The sequence below is a fragment of the Ctenocephalides felis genome, unplaced genomic scaffold (genome assembly GCF_003426905.1).
Source record: "Ctenocephalides felis isolate EL2017-DRISC unplaced genomic scaffold, ASM342690v1 CF-g0.4_SCAFFOLD_01604, whole genome shotgun sequence".
Lineage (NCBI taxonomy): Eukaryota > Metazoa > Arthropoda > Insecta > Siphonaptera > Pulicidae > Ctenocephalides > Ctenocephalides felis.
In genome coordinates, this window is record NW_020537758.1 from 16,549,500 (window position 1) to 16,576,391 (window position 26,892).

The following is a 26,892-nucleotide window of genomic DNA, read 5'->3' on the forward strand; positions in this document are numbered from 1 at the left end:
TTAATTCAGAGTCCCGTTTCCATGTCTAATTCTACTTACTATGTAAGAGGGTCCGCTGTCCGTGCCCGCGTCCCACGGGTAGAGGTTCAGCACGCGCGACTCTATCCAGGAGCCGTTGCGGGCGCACAGCTCAAGCCCGGAGACGCCGACGATCCAGTCGGGAGACGGGAAAATCATAGAGACCAGCGACACCAGGTGATGCCGCTTGTCGACGCGGAACACGGCGAAGGTCTTGCCGGTTACGTTGGGGTAACTGATGCCTCGGGCTTTGATGATTGTACGGATGTGTTCGCTCTGAAAATAATAATAAAATAATGGTAATAGAGATTTGTTTGGGGGATGCAAAATACGGTATGCTGAGTAAAATTGATGAGTAAAATATTAGGTATACATTGTAAAAAATTCTGTTAAATGTTCCGATGATTGTATAAAAATTGAATTGAAAATAATATTATATTTGAAATTACTATAACTTACCCTACGGAAAGTTAAAAATTACATTAAATTAAATTAAATTAAAAATTGTATAAAATTATTTATTAGGAGGACATACATTAATCAAGCGAGGCTTAAAAAGGGGGAGGAGTTTCACAAAAAATACCAGAGAGTCTAGTAAATTATCACGTTTATTTATCTTTTACCTTAATCAGAAAAAATCGTAATTTTTTTAAATTTTCCAAAAATTTAACATTTTTCATAGAGTCTAAAAATACATGTGAAGTTGAGAGGAAAAGAATATTAATTTTAAAAATCACAACTTATCACATGGAGAACATGGTGATAAAAATGGGTACAAAAATCCTTAAAAATCGATCTTCTTAACGATCATAATATTAATGATTTGCAAGTTGTTTGTAATTTTATTATCTCTGCAAAATGGTGATAGAAAAAAATCGTATTTTGTATAAGATATTCCAAAAATTTAAAATACACGTCAAGTTCAGGGTAAAAGGGTATTAATTTTATAAATCACAATTTATCACCATGGGGAAAATGGGGTACAAAAATTCTTAAAAATAGATCCCCTTAACGATCATAATATTAATGATTTGCAAGTTGTTCAAAATTTTATCATATATAAATATAAAGAGCTTTAATAATAGTATATAAGAAGCTCATAAAAAATAAATGCATTCTGCGATTCATTGAAGTTTTAAAACTGGATTCAGGATATAAAACATAGATTTACTTAGAAAGGGAGCAAAAAATAAATCTGCCTGATATATTTTTGGCATACGCAGTCCAGAAAATATTACTATATATATATCAAATCGATTCTATTTTTTTTAAATATTATTCAAAATCAAGTAATATAGATATATAAAAGTAAATAAGTTACTTTATCCCTTTATCGTACGATGCCATTTTGTTGTACGATGCTTTTATTTATAGTTAGTCAGTCATTGGTGTAATTAATAATCAAATAATTGAATTAAAAAAAAAAACTTAAATATATTCATTATAATCATGTCAAAGTTTTCTCTTAAAATTTTAATTTATTTGCAAATGATCTTCAAATAAATAGATGTTTGCTGACGAATCTCTAATATGTAAAAATAAACAGTTAAGATTTTTAGATTTCAATTTAAATGATGAATCAAAGTATTTTGTGTTAAAATTTGGTCTATACTAGTTCAATAACTATTTAATTAATAAATTTTATTTTAATCGACTTTTGCTTATATAGGTAAAAAAATATATATTTTTCAAGAACTCATGTAACTAAAATAGATGTATTATTTGAAACTAATAATCAAACATTTAATTAGAATATTGATAATTCTTTAACTCTGAATTCTATTTAAAATCAAATGATCCAAATATAAAATGTAAGTAAGTTAATTTATCCCTATTTGATAAAAATAAGTATTCATTATTTCACATTTTTGCTTATATGATGTAAAACAATATTTTTATCGTCGATATAAAACCAATATTTATGTAATTAAAGCTGATATAATATTTGAAACATTTAATTTGATTATTAATCACATTAAACAATTTGATTGCAATTTACGCAATAATGGTTAGGAAATGCAAATAAATTTTAAAATGAATTTTATAAATTCGTTTTACAAATAATCGCTTTTGTATATAAAATTAACATTTTTGTCTAAATAATTTAATTTGTAATATCCTGTTTGCAAACCAACGAGTCGTATTTATAGAGCAAGTAAATTAGTCGATACTTTAATCTGAAATGGCAATTGTAAAACAAAATGCAAATATACTGACGCCCAGAAATCAATAATGGTAGTATGCATTAATTTATTATTTACAAACGAATGGAATTTAATGAATAAATAATAAATCGGATATGGGTTCAAACGAAATTTATGTGTCGCATAGGGTAAATAGTCAGAGGAGGTAAAATAGTCAGAGGTAAATAAAAGGAGTGATGATAATGAAATTGCATGTTAATAATTTATATTGATCATATACATTTGAAATTCCATCCTTTAAAAATATGTTGACTCGACAAAAATAGTAGCTAAAATACAATAATGAAAAGATATGGGTCACCAATTTTGTACATGCAAAGACCCTTATAGTTAGATAAGAAAATTCGTGGCACTCTTTGAAACCTTGTAGGATTATTTTAAACTATCGCAAAAGGTTATTTACTCTTCTATATTATTAGATGTTTATTGAAAGGTTTTGGAAATGTTTACGGTATTGAAAATTATAAACGGTTTGAGAAAGATATGGGTTAGATGGATCTAATCCATCAGAATTCACCCTTAGACAGTCAGAATGTATATAAAAATATATATTTGTATTTGTACGCTTGTGAATTTATTATTAGCTCCTTCGCTTAAAGTTATGTTTCGAATTTCATTTCCTGCTAAAAGCGAAAGATTTACTCTTTTCTCGGAGCAAGTTGTTACAGATGTTATCTCGTTCGCAGCATCCATCCTTACTTTAGGGGATTGACATGCAAATGTAATAATGGCAACAGACAATGCATTTCGTCTTACATTATTTATTCATGCAATAAGAAATGGATTTGCATTTTATTAAAAACTACTTCCATTTTAAATGAATCCTTTTTGCTACCAGAGAACTCATCTAGTCGACCCATAATATAAATATTATAGGGTGGTGGTATTCTGTGTGTATATACAACTATTTTTGTCACTTATTGAATAGATTTTTAAAGTCAAAATCTTTTTTTGAGAGGCACACCTAGTGTGAAGTTTTCAAAAAATTGAATTTTGAATTTTTCCATATTTTGATAGGCTATATCTTCAAAAATAACATACTAAAATTTTAAAGAAATATCTTAAATAGTTTTGGAGTTTTAGCCATTTAAAAAATTACATATAGTATATAATATAACGATCATTTTATTTTTAAACGCGTTTTTCTCAAAACAGTATTTTGCGAATTTGCTGGAGTGATTACTCAGAGACAAATAATTCGATTGCTATCAATTTTTTTGGCTTCTCCTCTATATAGTTCTCCATACGATGACCCTCCAGTTTTTTGATCTGATCAAAAATCGAATTTTGGCAGGCCAAAAACGACCAAAATTTTGGGAAAAATTTAACTTTTTTTTTCAACATGCCGCCATTTTGTCAATTTTTGATTTTTTTGTTCGTCCGAGGGTCATCGTACAGACAAATATGTTCTAGTTTAGCGAGAATTTTTTTGTTTTTATATTTTATGAACGGAAAAGACTGCAATCACTCCAGCAGTGGAGGATTTTTTTTTTGACGCCGCCGGAGATTTCGTGTCATTTCAAAAGTATTTAATATTTTATTTCAAAAATTTTACTATGTATTCTCAAAACATGTATAAATATACCGTCAAAATTTAGAACAAATGGATTCACTAGTTTTTGTTATTTTTTAAAAACATACAATAAACCGGTGCAAACGTCGATCAAATTTTTGGAACAGGTTGCATATCTCTTGTTAGATAATGGTTCAGCATTTTCATCACGAATATTGAATTTTTATTCAGCAAGCCATAGATTTTATACGTCATTTATAAAATTACTAATTCTTAATATTATATTGTGTCTTCTAAAATTGACTGCACAAATAATATTCTAGTACATAGTTCAATACCTACAAAATTTATTCATTTCATAGACGGTTCAATTCGCAAAGCATAAATAAATATAAATGCATTTACGGGCTATTGAATCTGTCACGTTTGGAAGTGTAACCTACTTTCCTGACACGATGCTATGAATGTCTGTATAAATATTTTCTGTCAAATCGTATCCATATGAAATATCGATTTGTTGTCAAACCCAATACTAAAAATTTGTCAAAGTAATGTAGTTATTCCGTAAACAAATAACAGAATGTGTAAAACATACCAAATAAATTGGATTATTGAGCTACAAACTCGATAATTTAATTTCATGGTGATATATTACAATTTCCATACCTCGGCCTTAAGCTCGCTCTCCAACATCCTGGTTGCACCATGTTCTGCAACCTGGCGTAATCCCTCGCTGGCCGGTTGGCCATATTCCCAGAACCTGCACAGAATATATGCACATGTTTGATATTATTTATGAGCTCTACAAAGGAGATGTGCATGCACAGTATTTGAATTTGAATATTGCAAAGGTATTTTTGTCAAAGCAACAAACATATCACAGACTAGTTGCAGTATGGATGAGTTTCACTGAGAAAATGTTAATTTTATTTATCTCTTTTTTATTTACGCCTGTTCAGTTACGGACATAAATAAATTAATAAATTTAAACAGGCAAATTTGTACTAAAAAGTTTTATGATAAATGACAATCTCAATTACTAATTGCATTATATATTTTATCAGAATAACTATTCTTTTGAATATAAATATCAAATAAAAAATTCAAAATTAGTTATTGAAATTATTTTCATGAGGGTAAAAAAATACACATTTTTATTTTAATGTGAAAATTGATTTAATAAGCTCTTTTTCTATATTTTATAAGGCGATACGTTAAAGAATTAATTTTATTTAAAAAATATAATAATTTTTGAATGACTGAGAATTTTTGGTCAATTCTGTACATTTATGAATCATCAACAATTTTTTTTTCAATAAATAAGCAGAAAATTTGTATATATGATATTAGTTTGTTGTTAAACTATAATGACAAAATTTCGTCAAATGAGATATTCCCAATTTAAACACATTAGAAAAAAACCGTTTTTAAAAAATGTATAAGGCAAACCATTAACAGTGGACATTTTTATCTCGGAAAAAAAATATATATATTATAATTTAAATATTTAAAATAGGTGCACGTATCTTCTTGAACCAAAATATATATAATGTTTATTCAAAATGTTTTTTTTCAGAAAAAAATGCTTCCTATTTAAATGGCCTACCCTGTTACTTTAAACAAACGCATGATAAGACTGTATTGTGAATTTCAAGATTTTTATTTAATAATTTACAATTTACTTTTAAAATTATATTTTATAAATTCAAATGATGTAATATTTACAGAAACAAAAAAACAATGTTTTATTCTAGTCTCTTGAATGTGGCAGAAAAACAAATCACCTGTATTTGCAAGAATAAAGTAAATTTGTATAAAAAAATTCTTTGTCTCAGTTAATTAGAAGCGCTAGTTAAACTTTCAGGTTGTTTGATATAACTTTTAATTAAGCATTATAATATAACAGTGTACGAAAACTTGGGGAAATTAGTTTGTATCTTTTATAATAGTTTGAGAATGAAGAATGCAATTTTTATTATCTAGTGTAATAATATTTAGACCTATGAATTTCGAACTGTGGTGTCCAGGTTCAATACTTGCTTCGGACAGCCTGATATCAAGCAAAAATGACATCTGTTTTAATCTGTAAATATCGATAGCTATGAACCAAAAAACCCCTTAGCCGATATAGATTTAAAACCTTTCATTAATAAAAAATCAGCATTATCAAAATTTTAATAATCTCATTACATAGAAAGTGTATAGGATGGGATTGAGGCTCGATACCCACTTCGGACAACCTGGTATCAAGCAGTAGTGATATTGGCTATATAAAAGATTATCCTAGGTATTCCTACCTTCATAAAAAAGATAAGTATATATTAAGGGGGTATTCTGGTGTAGAGCGATGAATTTTGATCATTTTAAATGTCGTAAAAGAAAGCAATGAAAGATTATTAATCTACAATGATGTCACAATCGCCCAAACTAGCGATGAGTAAAAAAATGTTTTTTTTACAAATCTGTTTGAAAAAAAAGTGTTTTTTACTGTTTTTTTGAGTTTCTCGAATTTTTTAAAAATAGTAAAAATTAAAATTTGGGAATGATGCTAGTTCAGGCTAAAAATAGGTCTATAAACTAGACTCTCTGAACATTTCAAATCGGTTGATCAAAACTCGAGAAATCGTGTCAACAGTACTGAAAAGTCTGTTCTGAGAAAAACGCATTTAAAGTTTTGCGTGAAGCCAAACCAGTATGGAGACCGAGTCAGTAAAATGCCTATATCTCCGAAAATAATTCAAATTTTCAAAACCTTCTCGTACCCATATTCTTAATTAGTTAAACTTTTAAAATGTGAAATAAAAAAAACGATTTTTTTGAATTTCTACACTAGAATACCCCCTTAATCACATAGAGACAGGACAACCCTTCATGAAAAAACACGTTAAGTAGTCAGCATAACAGATGAAAGAATTAATTAAGAACCTATTTCAGTTGAATAAATATAAAAAAAATATTTCAATCAGAACCTGTATTTCCCTCAATACAATTATAATGCTATTAAATATGAAATAAATTGCAGTTGCAAATTCTTTGCTATGCGAATCCATAACTAAACAGGGAAACAAAGCACTCTTATGATGTATGTGCCCAGAATTTCCGCATATATCTCATTCCATTCATTGATTCTGGCAGGGATATGCATTCGAATTTGAAATTTGAATATCGAATCGACCAGGTACACAACAACGGAATGAAAACCGACGGTCCGAATCAAGTGATGCCTATAACGCGGTCTGCGGCAGCTTTGTCGATGATTAGAACGCGTTTGATTAAATTGCTAATTCAATGTACTATCGAATAGTTAATTTTGATGAAGGACAGAAGGAATTTAGTTGGTCGATGTATTTAATGCGGAGTAGAGTGGTCACAACATTGATTAGGATTTAGGCACTCGCAATTATTTTGTAATTGATTGTAAATATACGCTAAATAGGTTTACTGGGTATATAACGCCTTTGATACGTAAGTGTTCATTGTAAATGCAGAGTGAAGAGTGGAGTGTATATATATATATATATATATATATATATATATATACATACGCATACACACACACATATATATATATATATATATATATATACATATATACACACAATTAAATTTCTTTGTTCAACGTTGAGACATATGTTGAATATTAATTTTCGAAATAAAAGAAAATAAATAAATACAATATACGTTTCGACACGGATTGTGTGACATCATTCAGCAATGTTTTGTTAACAGTATCACACCAGAAAAAACCATCTTTTTTGATAATTACATGTAGAAAATAAACCATACATACATTACATATAAACTAAATATAAAAAATAACCATATAAGTGAACATGTTTTGTTTTTAATTTTAAACCCCGTTTCAAGTGTTTTAAAATCAATATTAAGGTATATATATACACAAAGAATATTCACTTTTTCAAGAATTTTGAAAAATCTAAATTAAAAAAAAATCAAAAGAAAACGATTATATAATATATAATATGTTTAGTAGTTTAAGTGTTTCATTAATTATTTAAATTTTATTCTCTCAAATGATTTAACAAAGTACATGCTATACCAGTTCTAAGGAACGTCGAAAAATTATAAATAAATTTATTTTTTTCTAAAAAAAGACGTGTCATATAAGATCAGATATTAATAATTTTATAAATAATGATTATCTATCTATATTGCATTTATAAAATATTATGAATGAGGTACATTTATTGTTCCTATCAGTGAACAGAAAAAATAAATTACACAAATTATGTAAAAAATAAATTTGAAATATACATTTAGATATAATCATACTTTTTGCTGCAACCTCAAACAATCGTCTGTTAAAGGATTCAATTATTTTAATTTAATGCATACCCAATTAAAAAATTTATTGTTTGATTTTAATATTTAATGTAGTAGGTAAATGCAAATTTATCAACAAATCTATATAAATTTTAAAACATTTTTTTTTAAATATTGACTATATTTTCTATAAATATCTCACTAGGCTCTCAATATTTGTTAAAACACGATAGTGTTAAAAAAAATTATAAATAATGATAGTACGTGAGTAAATGATATTTTTGATAAATATAACATAATATCACAAAATTATAAAACAAATATACTTATAAATTATTATAAGTATTATTATTACTTATAAATTATTCAATGAAACATAAATTATCATTTTTTTCATAGTTATTATATATAGCTTGGCGTAATCTGTAACGTCTAATGAATTAGAGAGTAAAAAAATGAAATGAATTTTAATTGATTTAAAAAAATGTTGTCAAAAAACTATCTGTATTTTTTTACAAATATATCCATATCAGAATTTTATTTTCAAAAGAAAACTCAAAAGTAAAAGTAAAATTTTGAAAAAGTAAAGTCAAGTAAGTGAATCACCATCTAAAAAGTGACAAGGTTTTTTCCTAAGACTGACATCAACCAGAAAGAATGAAAACTAATTAGAGACCCTTCTAAAAAGAACAGAAAATAGGAACACGACTTCCCTTTTATCTTAAAAGATTTATCTCACATATTCAAGAGACTTGACAAAATAAAACTATAGGGAAATGTAGGTGAAATTTCTTGTTTTGTAAACATAGCGTCGATATAGTACAAAAACAAATAAATGATTTTTAAATAACTTGCATAGAGAATATGCAGAAATTATAAAATTGACTTGAATAAACTGTAATTATTAATAAATCTAATTTTTATTAATATCATAAAGATAAATGAATCTTGCTAATTTTCAATACCATCATTAGATATACTGGGCATGAGATTAATTAATAAACTTCAGTTAATTTAATAAAATCACTTTTATAAATTCACTCCAAACCAACTTATATCCACTATCCCCAAGTTATATTTTCCATCATATTTATTTTCTCATTGTTCGAAGTAGCGCTTTTAATAAAGATGATGGATAACCATACCACAACTTGAAATATTGCCTCGGGTGTTCTTATAAGAATATTTATATTACTCTAAAACATTTACAATACATTTCCAAGTAATTATTAATATTCTCATGATACTCTCATCAATATTCATGAGTTGAAAGTATTTTTTAATAAAATATCTAAGAAAATGAAAATCAAGTTTAATAAATGTTGGAGTGGATAATTAACAAAGTTTATTTAATGGAGTAGAAAGGGTATGATAATGGATATTTGAACATGCAATGTAAAGTATTGAAGGGGTAATAATTTATTTATATATATATATATATATATATATATATATATGGAGTTTATTTTTGTACTTAAGTAGCTTGAATATCGTTATATAAAAATGTAAGTCCTCGCCCAAACATGAATTTTCAATTTACTTTTTCCCGCGTGACACAATACCTCTGCGGTGTAATATAATTCCTTTTTTGTTTATTTGACACGTTTCGCCTTTCATTCATATATCACTCAGGATTATTCCTGTAATATGTAAAATATTCTGTTTTTTACCTGTAATCCACTGTGTGACTTGCTCCGATGACATCGCTAAAACGCGTCAGCCATCCGTTGCTGGGAAAATCCTTAGGGTGGGTGTGACGTGACCACAACCCTTCAAAAGTCACCTGAGAAAAAAATAGAATAAATAAATTAAAATAATAAAATAATAATAATTCTAGATATAAAGTTTGATGAAAGTTAGAAAAAAAATAATTCTAGCTTAGTAAGAATTGCACAAAAAATATTTTAGAAGGGTATTCTGGACTACAGACATGAATTATAATCTATTTTAGAAGAGTATATTAAGTTAAATTTTTGAAAGGTCCTTAAAATAGAAAATAATATTTTTACTATTCAGTTCAGAATAGTTTAAAAAAATTAATTCTAGCTTAGTAAGAATTGCACAAAACAAATATTTTAGAAGAGTATTACTATTTTTGAAAGTTCCTTAAAAAAGAAAATAATATTTCTACTATTCAGTTCAGAAAGTTTAAAAAAATTAATTCTAGCTTAGTAAGAATTGCACAAAAAAATATTTTAAAGAGTATTACTATTTTTTAAAGTTCCTTAAAAAAAGAAAATAATATTTTTATTATTCATTCTTTATTACCAAATGTTTTAAGAATACAAAAAAAATCAAAAATTAAATATTACAAAAGGTTAAAATTACGTAGGGAGGAGATTTGCAGATAACCATAACCCTGATTTGAACCCTCCAAATAATACAATACAAAAAATAGTTCATTGATCTAGATGCCCGATGTCATGAATTTTAAATTCTTGATTATTTTTTTTAAAAAAAGTGAAGATTGAAATTTAGGAATAGGCATAGTTCATACTGAGGAGAAGCCTTTAAAGAAGACTTTGTGAGAGTTCAAAATAAATCGGACAAGTAAAAGGTTGAGAAAATCGTGGGTATCATATATAGCAGAAGGTAGTTTCAAGAAAAACGCGTTTAAAATTTTAAAGAGGAAAAAAACAGAAGATCATGATCGTGAGCAAACAGCTATTTCTCCGAAAGTAATTTAAAATTTTAACAATCCTTTTGTACTGTTTTTTTTAAATGATTGGAAAATATATAATTTTTGGAGGTATTTTCTTTTTATAAAATACCTGACGGAAATGAATATTTGTTGTTTTCACTGAAATTTTTCAAACATTTGTAACACAATCTATACTTAGAATGTGTGTTAATTTCTATGCGTATTGTTGGAAAATAAATTTTCAAATTCTTGTGTTCGATTCATTAAATCAGGTCACTATCGCAGTAATTTAAATTTGATTCGCGATGTTATAATGTATCATTTAAATAAACGGTAGCATAATAATACACATTTGTCAGTGCAATTATGGTTAAGCATAGCAAATGCAAATTAGTGAAATATCATACTGATTTTGTTCGAAGAGAATGAGAATTTTGTGGTCGTTATTGGCACAAAATTGAATTCAACTGTACAGTTGATTTAAATTGATTTCAAATCTATTTGTAGAATGTATATATCTTAATACTTCCAGGAAATATTTATAATATTTGTAAATATTAGTACCATAATTTTCAGTATTATATCCTCCCTAAAATTATCTACTTTGCCAACTTAGTATGTAGAGGCGTCTTATACGCTTTTGTTAAGGGTTATTCCCCGTTATGGTAACAGCTATAATATAATCATAATTATCAGGCTTAACGCGTACACCCGATCTGTATTATTATTTAATTAAGTAGTTTACTTCGTAAGCCGTAGGAGCAATTATCGCCATCTCCGAAATCAAGTTTTGAATTTAATACATAGTTATAGTTCGCATAAACTTATGTAATACTATAGCAAGAGTTATAGTCGGATAATGCAATATGCAGACAAGTTATTGATTAGCAAGCCATGTGCGGAGAGGAACTTAGTTCTTGTCAAAACTAATTTACCATCTGGTCGGCAGCTCTAAACTATTGTGATCCGATATTATTAACATGTACATCGTACGCACATCAAGTGCACGCAAAGTTATTAGGAAACTTATGATCTTTGATGAACTATGTGGTAAATTTTCATATTAAAATCATATATAGAGGTATCTTAATATTTCATATAGGGGACCCTAAAATAATATGGTGTTTTTTTTTAAAGAAATATTTTTATTTTTTATTAACTTCCCGAAGGAGAAGTTTATGTTTTCATAAAAAAAATCCGATTCGCTAATTTTATATTTTCTTGGCGTTTCAAGCCATTCTGAATCGAATGAGACCAAATTTGGAAAAAGTATGTGTGTGTGTGAACAGATTTTTTGAGGATTTGTTTTCTGCCTACTATTTAACCCTCCGTCGGTCGGAGTGGTCTGGCCAGATTTTTAGACTTCAATTAAAAAAAAACTCTTAGTAATCCTATCGATTTGAAATTTATTAACTTTTTCTAAAATTTCATTAGCTGTCGATCAATGAAAAAATCAGGACGTAAAAATGTACAGAAGGATAATTATAAGGATATTAACTTTTTTATACTTCGAACGGTCGGAGTAGTCTGTCTAGACCCCCAATACATTTTGTATGAAATATACGCTTTTTGATATATGTAAACCAGTATTTTGTTTTTTTCTGATATTTTCTATTCAAACTGCGTTTTATACATTCTTTGCTATGTGTTGTAACATGAATGTTAGTATTTTCAAGACGAGAGTTCCTTGAAAACCTACCAAACTTATTGGTCATCGCAAACATTGAAAATCAAATGAGTAATGCGCACATTATCAACAATTTTTCTACCCGTACTGCGTTCAAAAATTGTTTTGGCAAACCTGTAGTAAAATTATATTTTCAACTTGAATTTTACAGCTCATGTCAAAGGCGACGCACCTCATTTCGTTTTCATTTGAATTTCACATTCATTTCGAAGGCGCCGAAAAAGAATAAATATTATTTTTCATTGATATAAAACAGAAGAATTAACAAAAAAAGCAATGATTTGTTCATATTTCTTGATTTTTTTTTATATAATATATAATATTTTTATCATAAGCAAGCTCAACACATGCAAAAGACGATAAAAAAAGAAAAATCAAAACTATAAATATTTACTAGTAATAATCGTTAATATATAAGACATCAAAAACTCATTTATCCCATATAAATGCATGTAAAATGAATGGTGGTCCAGCCAGACCACTCCGACCGTTCGAAGGTGAATAAATATCCGACCGACGGAGGGTTAAACTTTAATCTATTAGGAAAAATGATTAAAATATATCATGTATTTATAATATGCAATTTAGAGTTTGTGCACATTTAATAGTTATTTAATATTCTTTGAAAACAACGGAGCAGCAAGAAGTACTAGAAAACTATCAACAACCATGCAACTATTCGACCGTCTACTCAGTTCTGTATTTACATTCCAAATATCTTTTCCATTTACCTCATATTTGGCTTCATCGCAAGCCTCGCAAGGATCGACCACACTAGGTTGCAAGTCGAGCGAGTCCTGCGAGTCCTCGCACAAAGTTCTACTAAGAGGACCATCGTCCATGTACCACACATCACGCACTTCGAGAACAGTGGCCCGAAATACCACACAACCCGAACCAGCCGGGGGTGCGGTCCACATCACCTGGAAAAAGGAAGGAAAATATTGATTACAAATATTAGAAGTAATACATTTATTTGTTGGATACAGGAAAGATAGAAAAGTCCAACACTATTTTTTCAAAAGCAAAAAATACTATTTTGAATACTTTTTGTAAATACTATTTTGCAAATTGTATGTAATCATCCTTCTCTTTTAGGCAAATTGCTGGAACTTCCCGTATTAAAAACTAATTGGTGATGGCCGGTTATACATTTTTGGTCTTCTATTTTAAAGTAGTTTTTTTTTTAAAGAATTCTACACTTAACTTGTTTTTAAGACATTTTTATCTCCGACTTTTGAACTCTGCTCTACCCAATATTGCTAAACTATTTTAAGTACTCCAGAAGTAATCCAGAAACAAGTAAAGCACCTTTTCTCCTAGTATTTCATAATGTTATCAATAACATATCTATATCCAAATATCATAATATAATCTAATTATAATACACTTATCGTAAAATTATAAAAAAAAAACCCTTAAAATTTAATTTCGACGTGGGCGCCGTACCAACACCCTCTCCGTAATTAAATCCCGTTTGTTTCATTTCGTTTCCCTGCTTATTCTCTTACGAACATATGGTTAATATTTGCGTTATATCCATGTTTATGAGAAGGCGTGCAGGGCGAAATGTAAAACGCCATTTTATTCAATTTAGTTAACCATGCTTATGAGCAAACATGAACCTTAATCATATACATATAATATCATATATGGAGCAAAAAGAAGGCACGGTAATATAACAAAAATGGCAAGTAAGCCGAGAAAAAAACGTATGTGTGTGGTTTTTTGGGTAAAAAAATAATCCTGATTTTAAAAATATTAGTAATAAATTAGTAATTTGTACATTACTGAATTGCTGCCACTTTATACCAAAAAACCAAACACATACAATTTATTTCTGTCGCGACTTATTATTTTGCCATTTTTACCACATCATTCCCCCCGCTAGTGATGAAGTCACGAAGGAACTTTTTGTGGGTGATTGGTAGTACCTCACAAAATAAAGTTGTATAATGTGACATCGAACATTAATTATTATTTATTGATTATGAAAAAACTTAAAAACTAGTGGGGCGCATGGCATCGTGCCTTAAGGCAAATTGTTGGAACTTTCCGTACCAAAAATTATTGTTTTTTTAAAAACAATTAACATTTTTGGAAAAAACTTCGGAAATCCGGCAATCGTACTGCTTTAACTGCCGACAAGAAGTAAAAGCGCGTAAGCGCCGCGTCGCCGTCTAACGGATGAATATTGGTACAGAACCCATAGGAATGTAAACAAAATTTATACTTATTGTGAAATCTCTATAAAATATCTGATAATTTGATGTGCATATGTCTAATGATCATTTTTGACCGCCTGGCATGGCATTTTTTTTGCTTTTTTCATTAGATCTCCGAAACCGCTAGACCTGCCTTCATAAAAATTTGATCAATTCTTCATCTTGTTAATATAAGTAAAATGTTTTTTGAATTATTAAAATCGGACGCTCCGTTCTCTTAAAAACTGAGTTACCGTTTTTGGCACGTTTTGCCCTGTATCTTTGAAACAGCTAGACCTGCCTTCGCCAAAAACTAATCAGCACGTCTCCTTATTAATACAAATCGAATGTTTTTTGAATTATTCAAATCGGTTGATCCGTGTTCCCGAAATCGTCGACGAAAATTTGTATCCGCACACACACACACACACGTACACACACATACATCCATTTTTTCTAAGGTATGCCAAAATGTTCAGAAGCCTTTGAAACGTAAAGATATATAAAAATTTTCATTTTCGATTTTTTTGCGATTATTATAACTTGCCCTACGGGAAGTTAAAAATTGTATACCTTGTAGTTTGAAAATTATGAGCTTTTAAGTACAATGTAAAGCTTTGGTGAAACAGTGGTCATTTTTTGGTTGTAAATTAGCTATACATAAACAAACCAAGTACTAAATGCTTACATGATAGTAAGATTACGATTCGAGTAAACAGTGTATTTCTCTATGACAATCCATAAAATATTCTCTTTCAACTTTCCACGAGTGAATCCAGGATTGCTAGCGCGAAGCAAATCTTCGGTTCTTAATAGACGAACCGCATGTGTATATCGAGAATAACATTTCCAATGACTGGAATATTATATCAATAGACAATTCAGAAATTTATGAATGCTGAATAAGCGCCATATTGTGCTGAGTTGGGGTTCCATTGGATTATTAAATAGGTATTGAAATGCCAACGGTGAAACTGCGCCACGGCTGTTTCGCACATCTATTCATAACACGTCACATGTATGCGATGTATCAGATTTTAATGGCAATCGGTAGCGCAACAATAATTTCGGAAAGTTTTAATAATAGATATACAGAAACCGTTTTAAACGTAAAGGGTAAATATTAAGTGCTTTATGTGTTGTTTCGTCCAATTGGAATTGCGGTTTTATGAAACAGTTTGACATCATAGCGGGTATGATGAAAACGGTCACCAATGTTGGGTGACTCATTTTTAACTTCCCGTAGGGTAAGAAATAGTAAATGCAAAAAAAGCTCAAATGAAATTTTTTATATTTATTCACCTTTTTAAGGTTTCTGAACATTTTGGCATACCTCAGAAAAAATGGATATGTGTGTGTGTATGTATGCATGTACGGATACAATTTTTCGTCCACGTTTTCGGGCGCACGGATCAACAGATTTGAATGGTTCAAAAAACGTTCGATTCCTATTGGTAGGGAGATATGTTGATAAGTTTTTAGAAAAGGTAGGTCTGGCCGTTACGGAGATACAAAGCAAAGAGTGCAGAAGATACAAAGCAAAGAGTGCAGAAGATACAAATCAAGTTTCTGAGAGAATAGAGTATCCGATTTAAATAATTTAAAAAAAAATCAATTTGTAATGATTGGGAAAAGACGTGATTAGTTTTTGGCAGAGACAGGTCGAGCCATTTCGAAGATACAGAGCTAAATGTGCAAAAAATGGCAGTTTTTGAGAGATCTAAGCGTCCGATTTGAATGATTCAAAGAACTTTCTACTTGTTTTCACAAAATAATTGCTTTTGGGTAAAAATTTTTTTGTTTCAATCTTTTTTATTTTTTTTTCATTTTTTTTTGTATATCGAAAATAATTCAGATTTTAATTTTAATTATGACTAAAGTTCTAATATACATTAATCAAATAATTTTAACTTTGCAATAATAATCTATTTCAAAACATTTAACATTCCTCGAGCATTTCGTTATGGTCCGGGAAGTTCTAGCAATTTGCCGAGATGCGATGCCATACACCACTAGTTAGTTCAGAAAATCCTGAATTCATTCATTTACATAACCCTTTAATAATACAAGTAAATAATAATATAATTAGAAAATAAATCTGAATAGACTAGAAAAAATAGGTTATATCTACTGTTATCATAATTACCAAAAATTGTAATATTTTGCTGCATTTATTTATAAGCTCAACCTAATGCTCAAAAAAGCTCAAACATGTTCAAAAACAAATTTAGCTTTTTGAGGTATAAATCTAACTATGTTGCAATATTACCAAGTCATTGAAATTTCTTGCAAAAACAAATTTTCGTTATCGGTTGGAAAGGAAGTGATAAAGAAAATGATTTTGTAGTAAATAATTCTTTAGTTTTTTTGTAGTAAATAATTCTTTACTTCGACATTGATCATTATTCTTACAATTACTGTCAAACAATTTAATTACTTGTTTCTCCTAAGTATAATATATATGCAAAATAATATTCTATTTTTAAAATGCAACACCAGCTGTGCCGCTATTTGCATGTTTTGCAAACGGAACTAATTTACTGCAAAGTGCGCATTGCATCCGCAACGGAGCACATTTTTTATAATTTAACGCTCGGTTCCCCCGCGTTGGATTTGCTTACATTTTAGATTATGTACAGTAATGCGAAAGTTTATAAACTGTACCTAACATTGATTATATCTTAATATCAGGGGCAGAAAAAAGACCCAGTTGGAAAACAGATATTTGCACCTTAATGGCAAAGAAAACGCGTGAAAAATGTAATACATATTTGATATGGTGTATTTCTGCAGACAAAGGAGGGTGTTTTAGCTTTGATGTTGTATTTCATTAAAATTATTGTTTGTTATATTGAGGTATATGAACAGTAATTTGATATATTATTAGTATGGAAAGTTGAAAATATCAAATCCACCTTAGCAGATTTTATTTGCACTCAATAAATTTCAAAACGTCTAGAACCACGAGCGCTTCAACTCTTATTCTCCAAGGAATATTTGAAATATTGCTCACATTTATATGAAACGCTGTGATATATAAAGCAAAAGAGTTTTGAAGTTCAAATATGGGTCATTCATTTTTCTTTTATTTCGTCGTATAAGCCGCCCTGTTCTTAAGCCAATAGAACCCATATAAAATAATATGCAGCAGCAGATGTACGGGAATAGAAAAATCGCAAAAATAAGATTTGTCGAAAAATGGAATATGGGTGTTCTTTTCTGCGTAGTTTTATAGAGGTTGTGATTTAAGAGATTTGGCCATTGAGAAAAATGGAAAAGGTTAAAGTATTTTGTAAAACCTGTGTGTTGTGCAAGAGTAATCAATTTATTTATATTTAGTCAAATTAAACGCAGTAATTATTAAAATTTATTATTTAATATATATTTTTTATCCTCATCAAACTGACTATTAAACTAATTTCATAAATTGGTTTAAATGTGTATGTTCCTTCACCAGTATTTCGGTCGATTCCAAAAATTTAATTTAAATAATGTGTTTCCGAAAGAAAAAACACGAAATTCAATTTTAACTTGTTATCGTTTTTCCGTTTCGGTTTATTTACATGTGATGAACATATGGCACAAAATTTAGGGCGGGTATTATGTAACATATTTAATTTAAAAAAATAAATGAAGGTGAACAACTGTAGGTAAAAACCGGCTATGTATATAAATCGTAATTGTAATATATGATTATCTTTATTTTACACGTAAAATAATGATTTATATCAAATTAATTAACTGAAAATTCCTAACAGAAACCATCTACATCTACATCTACGTCTACTTAGTAATTTTCTACGTTTTACTACCATAGTAATTCATGAAGATACTAAAATCTTAGAGTTCATTATAAATCTACATACTAGAACGATTGATACTCAAATTGAAAATTATTAAGATTAATTAATAAGAAAATTATTCTTACTTCATCTTAGTCTCAATACGTGAATATATGATATAAATGTAAACCAAACTTTTTTTTTGATTGATAACATAATAAAATATTGTATTATCAAAGATCAGCAACAAATTCAAAAATATATTAATTGTTAAATATACACTAATTCAAATAGTAGATATTTAAATTAGAAAAACAAATCACAAATAAAAATAATAGTTATCATAAATAAAATTAAAAAAGTGTAAAAATATAATTTTTTCTATAATTAATAGTTCTTGAAGAAGAAGGATTGAAGAAGATTAAATAAATGAAAATTGATATAAATAATTTTTTGAAACAAAAAATACTTATTCAGAAAAAAATGATATATGTATCACACACACTATTATTTTCCTCAACTCAATTATGTAAAAATATTATTCTTCATCCCTCCACCCCCAAAAATTGGAAGCAACCTTACCCAACCTGTCAGATTATTTCCCTTGGCCCATATTCTCAATGAAAAAAACTTTTATATTTTCATATCACGTAAATCAATCTGTGAGAAACTTCTGACATGTTCCCGCAACAAAGACTAGAAACGCAACGAAGGTCTCTGGAGAATTTTTCGGTTTGAAAAAATAAACACAGTCGACTAAATCGTAAATGACATGTTAGATTGTGAACACTTGTGAATAATAAATATAAATAAATAATTTGTACATAATATGTACATAAATTTGTGATGTTCGAAGCAAAATCGTATTATTGTATCAACGAAAATATGCCATTTAGAAAAAAAAGTATTTATTTCGGTGTTGAATCATTTAGCCTAAATATAAAAACAAATTTAGCGTAAATTATGAAAAATAAACCTAAGGGTGCAGTACCTTATTTTTTAGAAGCCAGCTTAAGAAGAGAACAGATTTTTTGCGAAATATAATAAATGCATCAAATAAATAAAATATTTATTTATTATCATATATCTGTGAATTTTCTGAAATTTAAAGTCATTCAATAGTTTTTGAGATATGCGAGGTTGATGGGTGGTTGGCTCCGCGCTCAATACTAATATTTAAACAGATATTTTCTGAAAAGCGGAGTTTGCGATTTTGATGAAACTTGGCACAAATCATCATTGTATTTTACCCAAACTGTGACAAAAAATTTGAGTTGGTGCATGCAACAATTTTCGAGATATGCGAGATTGTCTAACAATTGAACAGGTCCGGTATTGGCGATTACGGACCAACGCACTCTGACCTGAAACTAGCCGAGTTTTAGGTTGAGAGCACTTTTAGCCTACCGAATATATAAACAGAAGCACTATGGTATTTTCTCAAAAGCGGATTTTGCAATTTTGATGAAACTTGGTATAAACTATAATTAAACTTTACCAAAATTGTGACAAAAGTTTTGAATTGGTTCATGCAACAGTTTTCGAGATAGTCGAGGTTGACACCTGGCTGTCTCCGCGCTCAATACTAATATATGACTAATAACAGATGATATCTTTTCAGAAGCGAAAAGTGCGATTTCTATGAAACTTGGTACAAATTATTATTATACTTAAGTAAAAATGTGACAGAAATTTTGAGACGGTGCATGCAACAGTTTTCGAGATATGCAAGACTGATAAGTGTCTGGCTCCGCGCTCAATACTAATATGACTAATATTAAAATAGATGGTATCTTCTCAGAAGCGGAGAGTGCGAAATTTTATGAAACTAGACCCACATTTTAGGCTGTTCATAATAAATTTACCGACCCATGTATCATTCAATTTCTTCCTCAACTTTTAATCTAAAATCACTCAAGAAGAATACTCATGGCACTATGATTTTAACATGAGCTATCTGCAAAAAGTTTGGCGTTCGTGAAGAATTTCTCATCACGATCAAACTTGAAATAACAGAAAGTCAGTGTGCATTGGCTCGGAATTTATTTACTTTAAGCACTCAAGGCTTTCAAACATCAACAATAAGATTTCCAAGAGATGCAGTAGATAGAAAATGATTTTGTTGAACTATACAGCACTAGCAAGAAATTTAGAGTAGTTTCGAAATATCTGACGGCTGGTAATAGAAAAGTTTTGCAAACTTATACTTGGTAATATTTTTAATTATTTATTTGATAATTGATTCATCAATTACGTCAGTTTAAATAAAACAAAAAACTATTTCAAATAGCATGAAATAATACATCAGATCGCGTTTTTTTTTCTAATAAAATTTTCAAAATTTTTCGTGAATTTTTACACAATGAATATATCAAATTTAATTCAAATAACTCCAATTCTATTCAGAAGAATTACAGCTCTTTGTAGAAATCATAATGCGGTAAAATTAATTACAGCAAAACCGGCTTCAATATCACACATGTATCCTTTCCCGAATAGGAGAACTCTATTGTCAGGCATAAATTTTTATCAACGATTTAACCAAATTCGGGGCTTTAAATTTCTGGATGAAGCTCGTGATATCAAGCATAGAGAGGTGAGATAAAAAAAATTGATAGTTGTTTCAGATTTAAATAAACATGGTTTTATTCATCTGTCATGATATATAATTAATATTTTATGTATTTATTATATTATTTTTTATCAGGTTATTATTGGAGACAGTGCAATGCTCGGAAACGAATTATCCGATGATGAATCTCCAGCTTTTGATGCAAAAAGCGAAAGTAGCCGTCTCCAACGTTTAGACGATATTCTTGATGAAGAATTTGAAGACATTGATAATGTTGAAATTAAAAAAGAAGTTAAGCAAGAGAACAAACAAAGGTCTACATGGGAATAATTCTTCCACCGACATTCTAACCGAAAATAAAAAATAGGTTAAGAGTAAAAAAAATACTTGAAAAAATGTATAAGTAGTCTGTATTATGTTGTAAACATTTTTTCATTATATAGATTTTCTTGAAATGTTTCCCTGTGTCAAATTACTACTACAATTAGTTATATCAAGTTTATCAAATGTTTGACTTTGTGTCGCAAACGATTGATGCCGTAAGTCGTAAGGGCCTCGAAGAGAACGACAAAATGAGTTTCCGAGTTTGTAATTAAAAACTTTTATTTCTATACAAGTATAGAGAATCATTGTTATTGCTGCAAAGTATAAAGTGAACTTTGAAAGATAAAGCGACGCTTCTAGAATATATTCTCGTTTCCTCGCAGTTAAAACAACCAAACTAAAACTATGATTCTTTGCCCTTTCAGAGACAAAGGAAAAGGTTCTGACGTAGAAAATTTCTAACTTCGGGAAACTAATACTAATCTTTTGTTTGAACTCGTTGTTTGAATAAAATTTAATTTCATCATATGCATAATGATATGTGATATACCGATATACAGTCTGTTTTATATGTAGAATATGACAATTAAAATATAATTTTGGTGATTTATTACTTAAAGCTTATATAAAATATCATGATCTAGTTATGTGGTTTCACTTGTTAAATTAGTTGATGACTGAATATATAATTTAGTTCATAAAATGCAAAGTTGTATATATTTATTTTTCATGCAAATTAACCTGACATATTTGTTTTATAAAATTAGTATACGGGGTAGGGAGTGGTTTAAAGATCCGGAGGTAAAAAAGGCAACACCAAGAAAAATCCTAAAAAAACAAGAAAAGCATAGTACTTTTTAAAGATACTATTTTAAACTTGTAGGAAAAAATGTATAACCAGCCATCATCTTAATATCTACGATGTCGGTGTTAGAATTTCAAAATTCATTACAAATGTTTATTGTTAGTTGGTAGGTTTATGGGTTTGAGCTATCATTTAGTTCATGATACTTGTTTTATAAAAAGAATTGCCATTTTTAAATTAGATTCAACCGTTTTTTAAATAACTTCTAAAATAACTTACATTTGGTTAAGGTTACAAGGTGTAAATAATGAGAAAATAAAAAAGAGCAATATCTAAAAATGTTAATTTTACTAGAGAAAATTTAAATTTAAATTTAAGTTTCATACAAATCTTGTACGGAGTATGATCTTTGTAAAAAATGAACCCATGAAATATGTAAATTCACATAGAAGTTGTATCTACCTCACAAGTATTCAAAAAAGTACCTCATAAAAATCACGTGGGGAAAAGGGTCTAGTAAGATATCATGTGCATTTATTTTTTACTTAAATTTTCAAAAAAGAAACAAAAATTTTACTAAATTTTAATTTTTTTGTAAATTTGAAAAGTTTGTAAGAAAAATTGTACGTGACTAAAAATGCACGCAATGTTTGGTGGTAGAGCGAGGGGAAATTCGAAATATCACTAAAAATCTCTTAAAAAATTGATCACGTAATTAATGGACGCCCCCTGAATTGAACAGGATTATCTACCGTAAGTGTCTTCTGACGCAATGTATAAGTCAAATGTAAATAAGACAAAATTTTGAGAGGAGATGCAAGTAATAATGTAATCACATGTTTTAAAAATTTTTACTTTTATTTTATTTGGTGTTACCCTTCAAGGAATTAATCACATACTGTAGAATGCGCTTAGTATGACATCGAAGGGATGCCGAAAACTCGTCATACTAAGTGATCTTCATACAAAGCGTACTGAAACAAAACTATTTTATTTAAATATGTTACGCATTTCAGTAATTTAATAGAAAAGTATATACGTACATTTAATTAAAAATAAAAATGACACATATTACGTGGGCGGGGCACAAAGGTCCAATTTGGGTAACACTATATAATTTTTAAAAAATAATTAATCCTCCACAACCGCAGCCTCAATTTAAACGCAATGACTGTCAATTTCCTTACCCCTGTATAATTATTCCCAGTTGTTGCGTAGTGTACTATTACAAAACAAAGAGACCCGGTCGTCCGGGTCGGCGTGTCTATGCAATAAATATGCGCCATTTCATGGTCTGACCATCCTAATATGTTTACGTTGTTCGCCAGAGTAATAGTTAATCCGCGCGCGCTCGGTGTACACCGCGGACGGACACACGGACGCACGGACAATAATCCGGCACTAAATGGGCCGGTCATGCTTTACGGAGATCCCTTGAGCGCCGTACGGAAGCAAATGGAGATAGAAGTATTTTTACAACAGAATACACGGCGATAATTTTATTAGCGGTTACATAGTTACATGGTGTAATTTAATTTTCTCACCAAAATATAAAAACAGGCCGTTTATGTAATTAGTTTTGCATAATTCAAAATCTTTAGCGCATCATGACTAATGGTACCCTTTTCGGGTATAACGAGGAGCTCAGCGCGTTGGAACAATGATTACAATAATTGTTGATCAAAATTTGGATAACAGCATTTTTTTTTCAATTTTAGGTAACATTCATGTAAAAATAAAAAATAAATTCTTTTCAGAAGTTAAAAAATTTCGCTCATATATCAAGGGTGTCTCAGAACGGGGTGATAGCATTGACAGTATCTAATAGATACTATCTATCATAAAAAAATATTCCATGCAGTGTGTAATTATGAGCTTTTAAGAACACCCTAGAGCTTTGATCAAACTGTCGGTTATTGTGGTCGATTTTTATTATTTTTGTTCATTTCAACTTCGCATCCATAACCGTAAATTATATTTCTTGGACCATAGTCAAAAACAATAGCTTAATTGCATCCAATTGTCTTGAATTAAGACTATTAGTTAAACTGAACATAATATTCAAAACTAGCAAAAAAAAATTATTTTATTGTGATGCTTTCAAGTACTTTACCATTTTACAATCATGTCTAAATGTGTGAATTTTTGCTGGAATTTGCCAACGAACTTTAGTAAGTAATTTTTTTTAAAGGAAGGCCTTAACTGAGTTTTAAATAACGTTTCTAAGACCACAGTGAAACACAATGGCACAATTGCATCAAGTTGTCTGGAATTAAGACTAATTGTTAAACTGAACAAAATATTCAAAACTAGCAAAAATCTTTTGTTTATTGTGAAGCTATAAATTACTTTAACATTTTACTATTAAGACTGATTGTATGAACTTTTGTTAGAACTTGCCGACGTACTTTAGTGGGTACATTTTTTTATAGAAATGCCTTTCAAAATCAGTTTAAAATAACATTTCTAGGACCACAGTAAAACACAATGACATAATTGCAACAAGTTGTCTAGAATTAAAACTATTTGTAAAAACTATCAAAACTAGTTTTACAATTATGATTAAATGAGTGAACTTTTGAATTTTGATGCAACTTGCCAATGTACTTTACTAGGTACATTTTTTTTCAAAGAAGGGTCTTTCAAACTCATTTAGGTAAATTTATTTTAATAAGTATTTAGGTAAATTTTCATCAATTTTCCACTTAACTTGGAGCTATTGTGTCATTATTTTCCACTATGATTCTAGAAATGTTATTTATAGTTAATGTCTCAAAGTTTATATAAACAAAAATAATAAATATTGACAATTATAACCGAAAAATGATGACTCTTTTACCAAAGCTCTAACTGTGCTTAAAAGCTCATAATTTTTAAATTATACGGGATAATGTTTCAAGATTGAATTCCATAAAATAAATTTCTAATCATAATTATCCCTATCATTCTCGTCAAAACTTCATTTATATCCATTACAATTAATTACCTGAATTTTGCTCTTTGGCGTAAAACTATCATGTTTGTTAAAATTTATTTTATAGCTAGTTACCTGAATCTCGCTCTTCGGCATAGAACTAGTTTGTGTGACTGCATTCGGGCATCGATCACTGAATTTAGTAAGTGCATCTCCGTATAGAGCAAAAGATCCTGCTGCTCCTGGCGGAGGAAGTCCGACGCCTCCGATGCCATCCTCTACCAGGCCTTCCTGCTCGGCGACAAGAAGAAAGCCGCTGAATTTATGAGGGACGTGGAGCGAGTGCGAACCTTGCAAACTCACTGAAAAAAAATAAATTATTCAGTAAATTAAATAACGTATACTTGAATATTATATCGGGTATCGTAAATAATAACACTGCTCAAAACAAAATAAAAACTTTTGTTAGACGATGGTCCAATTTAACCCGATACATGCTATATGTGTTTCTTCTCTCTATAAGCAAAATTTATTACAAGCATCATTTTTAATATCACGTTCTTTCTTTCATGTTTTCTATCACAAAACTTTATAAAGTTCAGGTATTTAATATCACAAAGCGATCATTATTGTTGCTATGCTGTAACTACGTTCGATAATCAATATTGAAAGCGTTCTTTTACTTTCTGACAGACTTCTTATTTACAAAATAAAACAAAGGATCAGAGCGAAGCTTTCAAACAATAATATCCTTTTGAAGAGGCTCAGGTAAGAGCTCACCTCTTCGGGCGCTTTTTAATCAAGTTCGCGCAAAGGAATGATGTAATAAAATCAATTTGGAGTAACGTTTAAGAAACCTTACATACAATAAAATAACAATAAAAGCTTCACGTTTATTATCAACGCAGGGGAAAATACTTATTTCTCTTATATACCCCTTAAATACTCACCCGAGATACCTATATTTTATATACATATAAACTCAGCTAAATAGAATCACTGTAAACAAACTTTTATAATATTAATAAACAATATTTATAAAATATATATATATATAATTTGTTATGCTAAATGACATTTTATAAAGATTATTTCATTTTTTTTTTAATTTCAATAATTATTACAACTGTTAAATAATTAAATGTAGCAATTGATAAATAATAACATAAATTTAAATAAATAAGAGTGCAAAGGATAGATTTACATGAAAATAATATCTGTAATATGATGATTAATATAAAATAGAAGCAAATAGAAGTCCTTGCATTCATATTAGCATTATATTATGAAACATAAATTTAAATAAATAAGAGTGCAAAGGATAGAATTTACATGAAAATAATATCCGTAATTTGATGATTAATATAAAATAGAAGCAAATAGAAGTTCTTGCATTCATATTAGCATTATATTATCAGCATATAACTGATGAATGATTAAAAAATTTATTAAAAATCTTATACCTAGTATTGAGAAAACTTAATAATTTTGCATTAAAAAGTAAGCAATTAATTTGATAATATAAAACCTGACCTAAATATTTTTCCCAATTCCTTTACATCATTTGAAAATATATTTCTTTTTCCTTGAATATATGTATATTAAAATATTTGAGATCAAAGTGTTATTCATAGGCAGGGACACCAAACATATATACTTGTATTATTCTCATCGCATGCATTATGTAAGAGGAGAATATTTCGTATGCAAATGTCGAATAAAGTAAAAGAAAATTTGTCAAAAATAACCATATTCTCCACAAACGGAAAAGGAATTGAATAGAAAAACTTACAGGGGATGGAAATAAAATATACAATGAAAAAATACAAAATAAAAGAAAACATTACTATTTTAAAAATGTGAGAAGGTCAAGAATCCATTACTACCATAGCTTTTAATATCTACCAATGTAAAAGGTTTCTTCTGTCCTAAGTTCAAGAACAT

General features: G+C 28.9%; 1 protein-coding gene across 1 annotated transcript; it reads right to left on the bottom strand.

The window, feature by feature from the left end:
* On the bottom strand, positions 1 to 26,892 carry LOC113373420 (spondin-1-like). The gene is made up of 6 exons (XM_026613718.1): positions 26,835 to 26,892; positions 25,084 to 25,310; positions 13,079 to 13,270; positions 9,690 to 9,802; positions 4,402 to 4,495; positions 1 to 294 (listed from the first exon to the last, which is right to left on the bottom strand). Exons 1-6 carry the CDS (start codon positions 26,890 to 26,892, stop codon positions 1 to 3), a joined length of 978 nt encoding a protein of 325 aa, XP_026469503.1.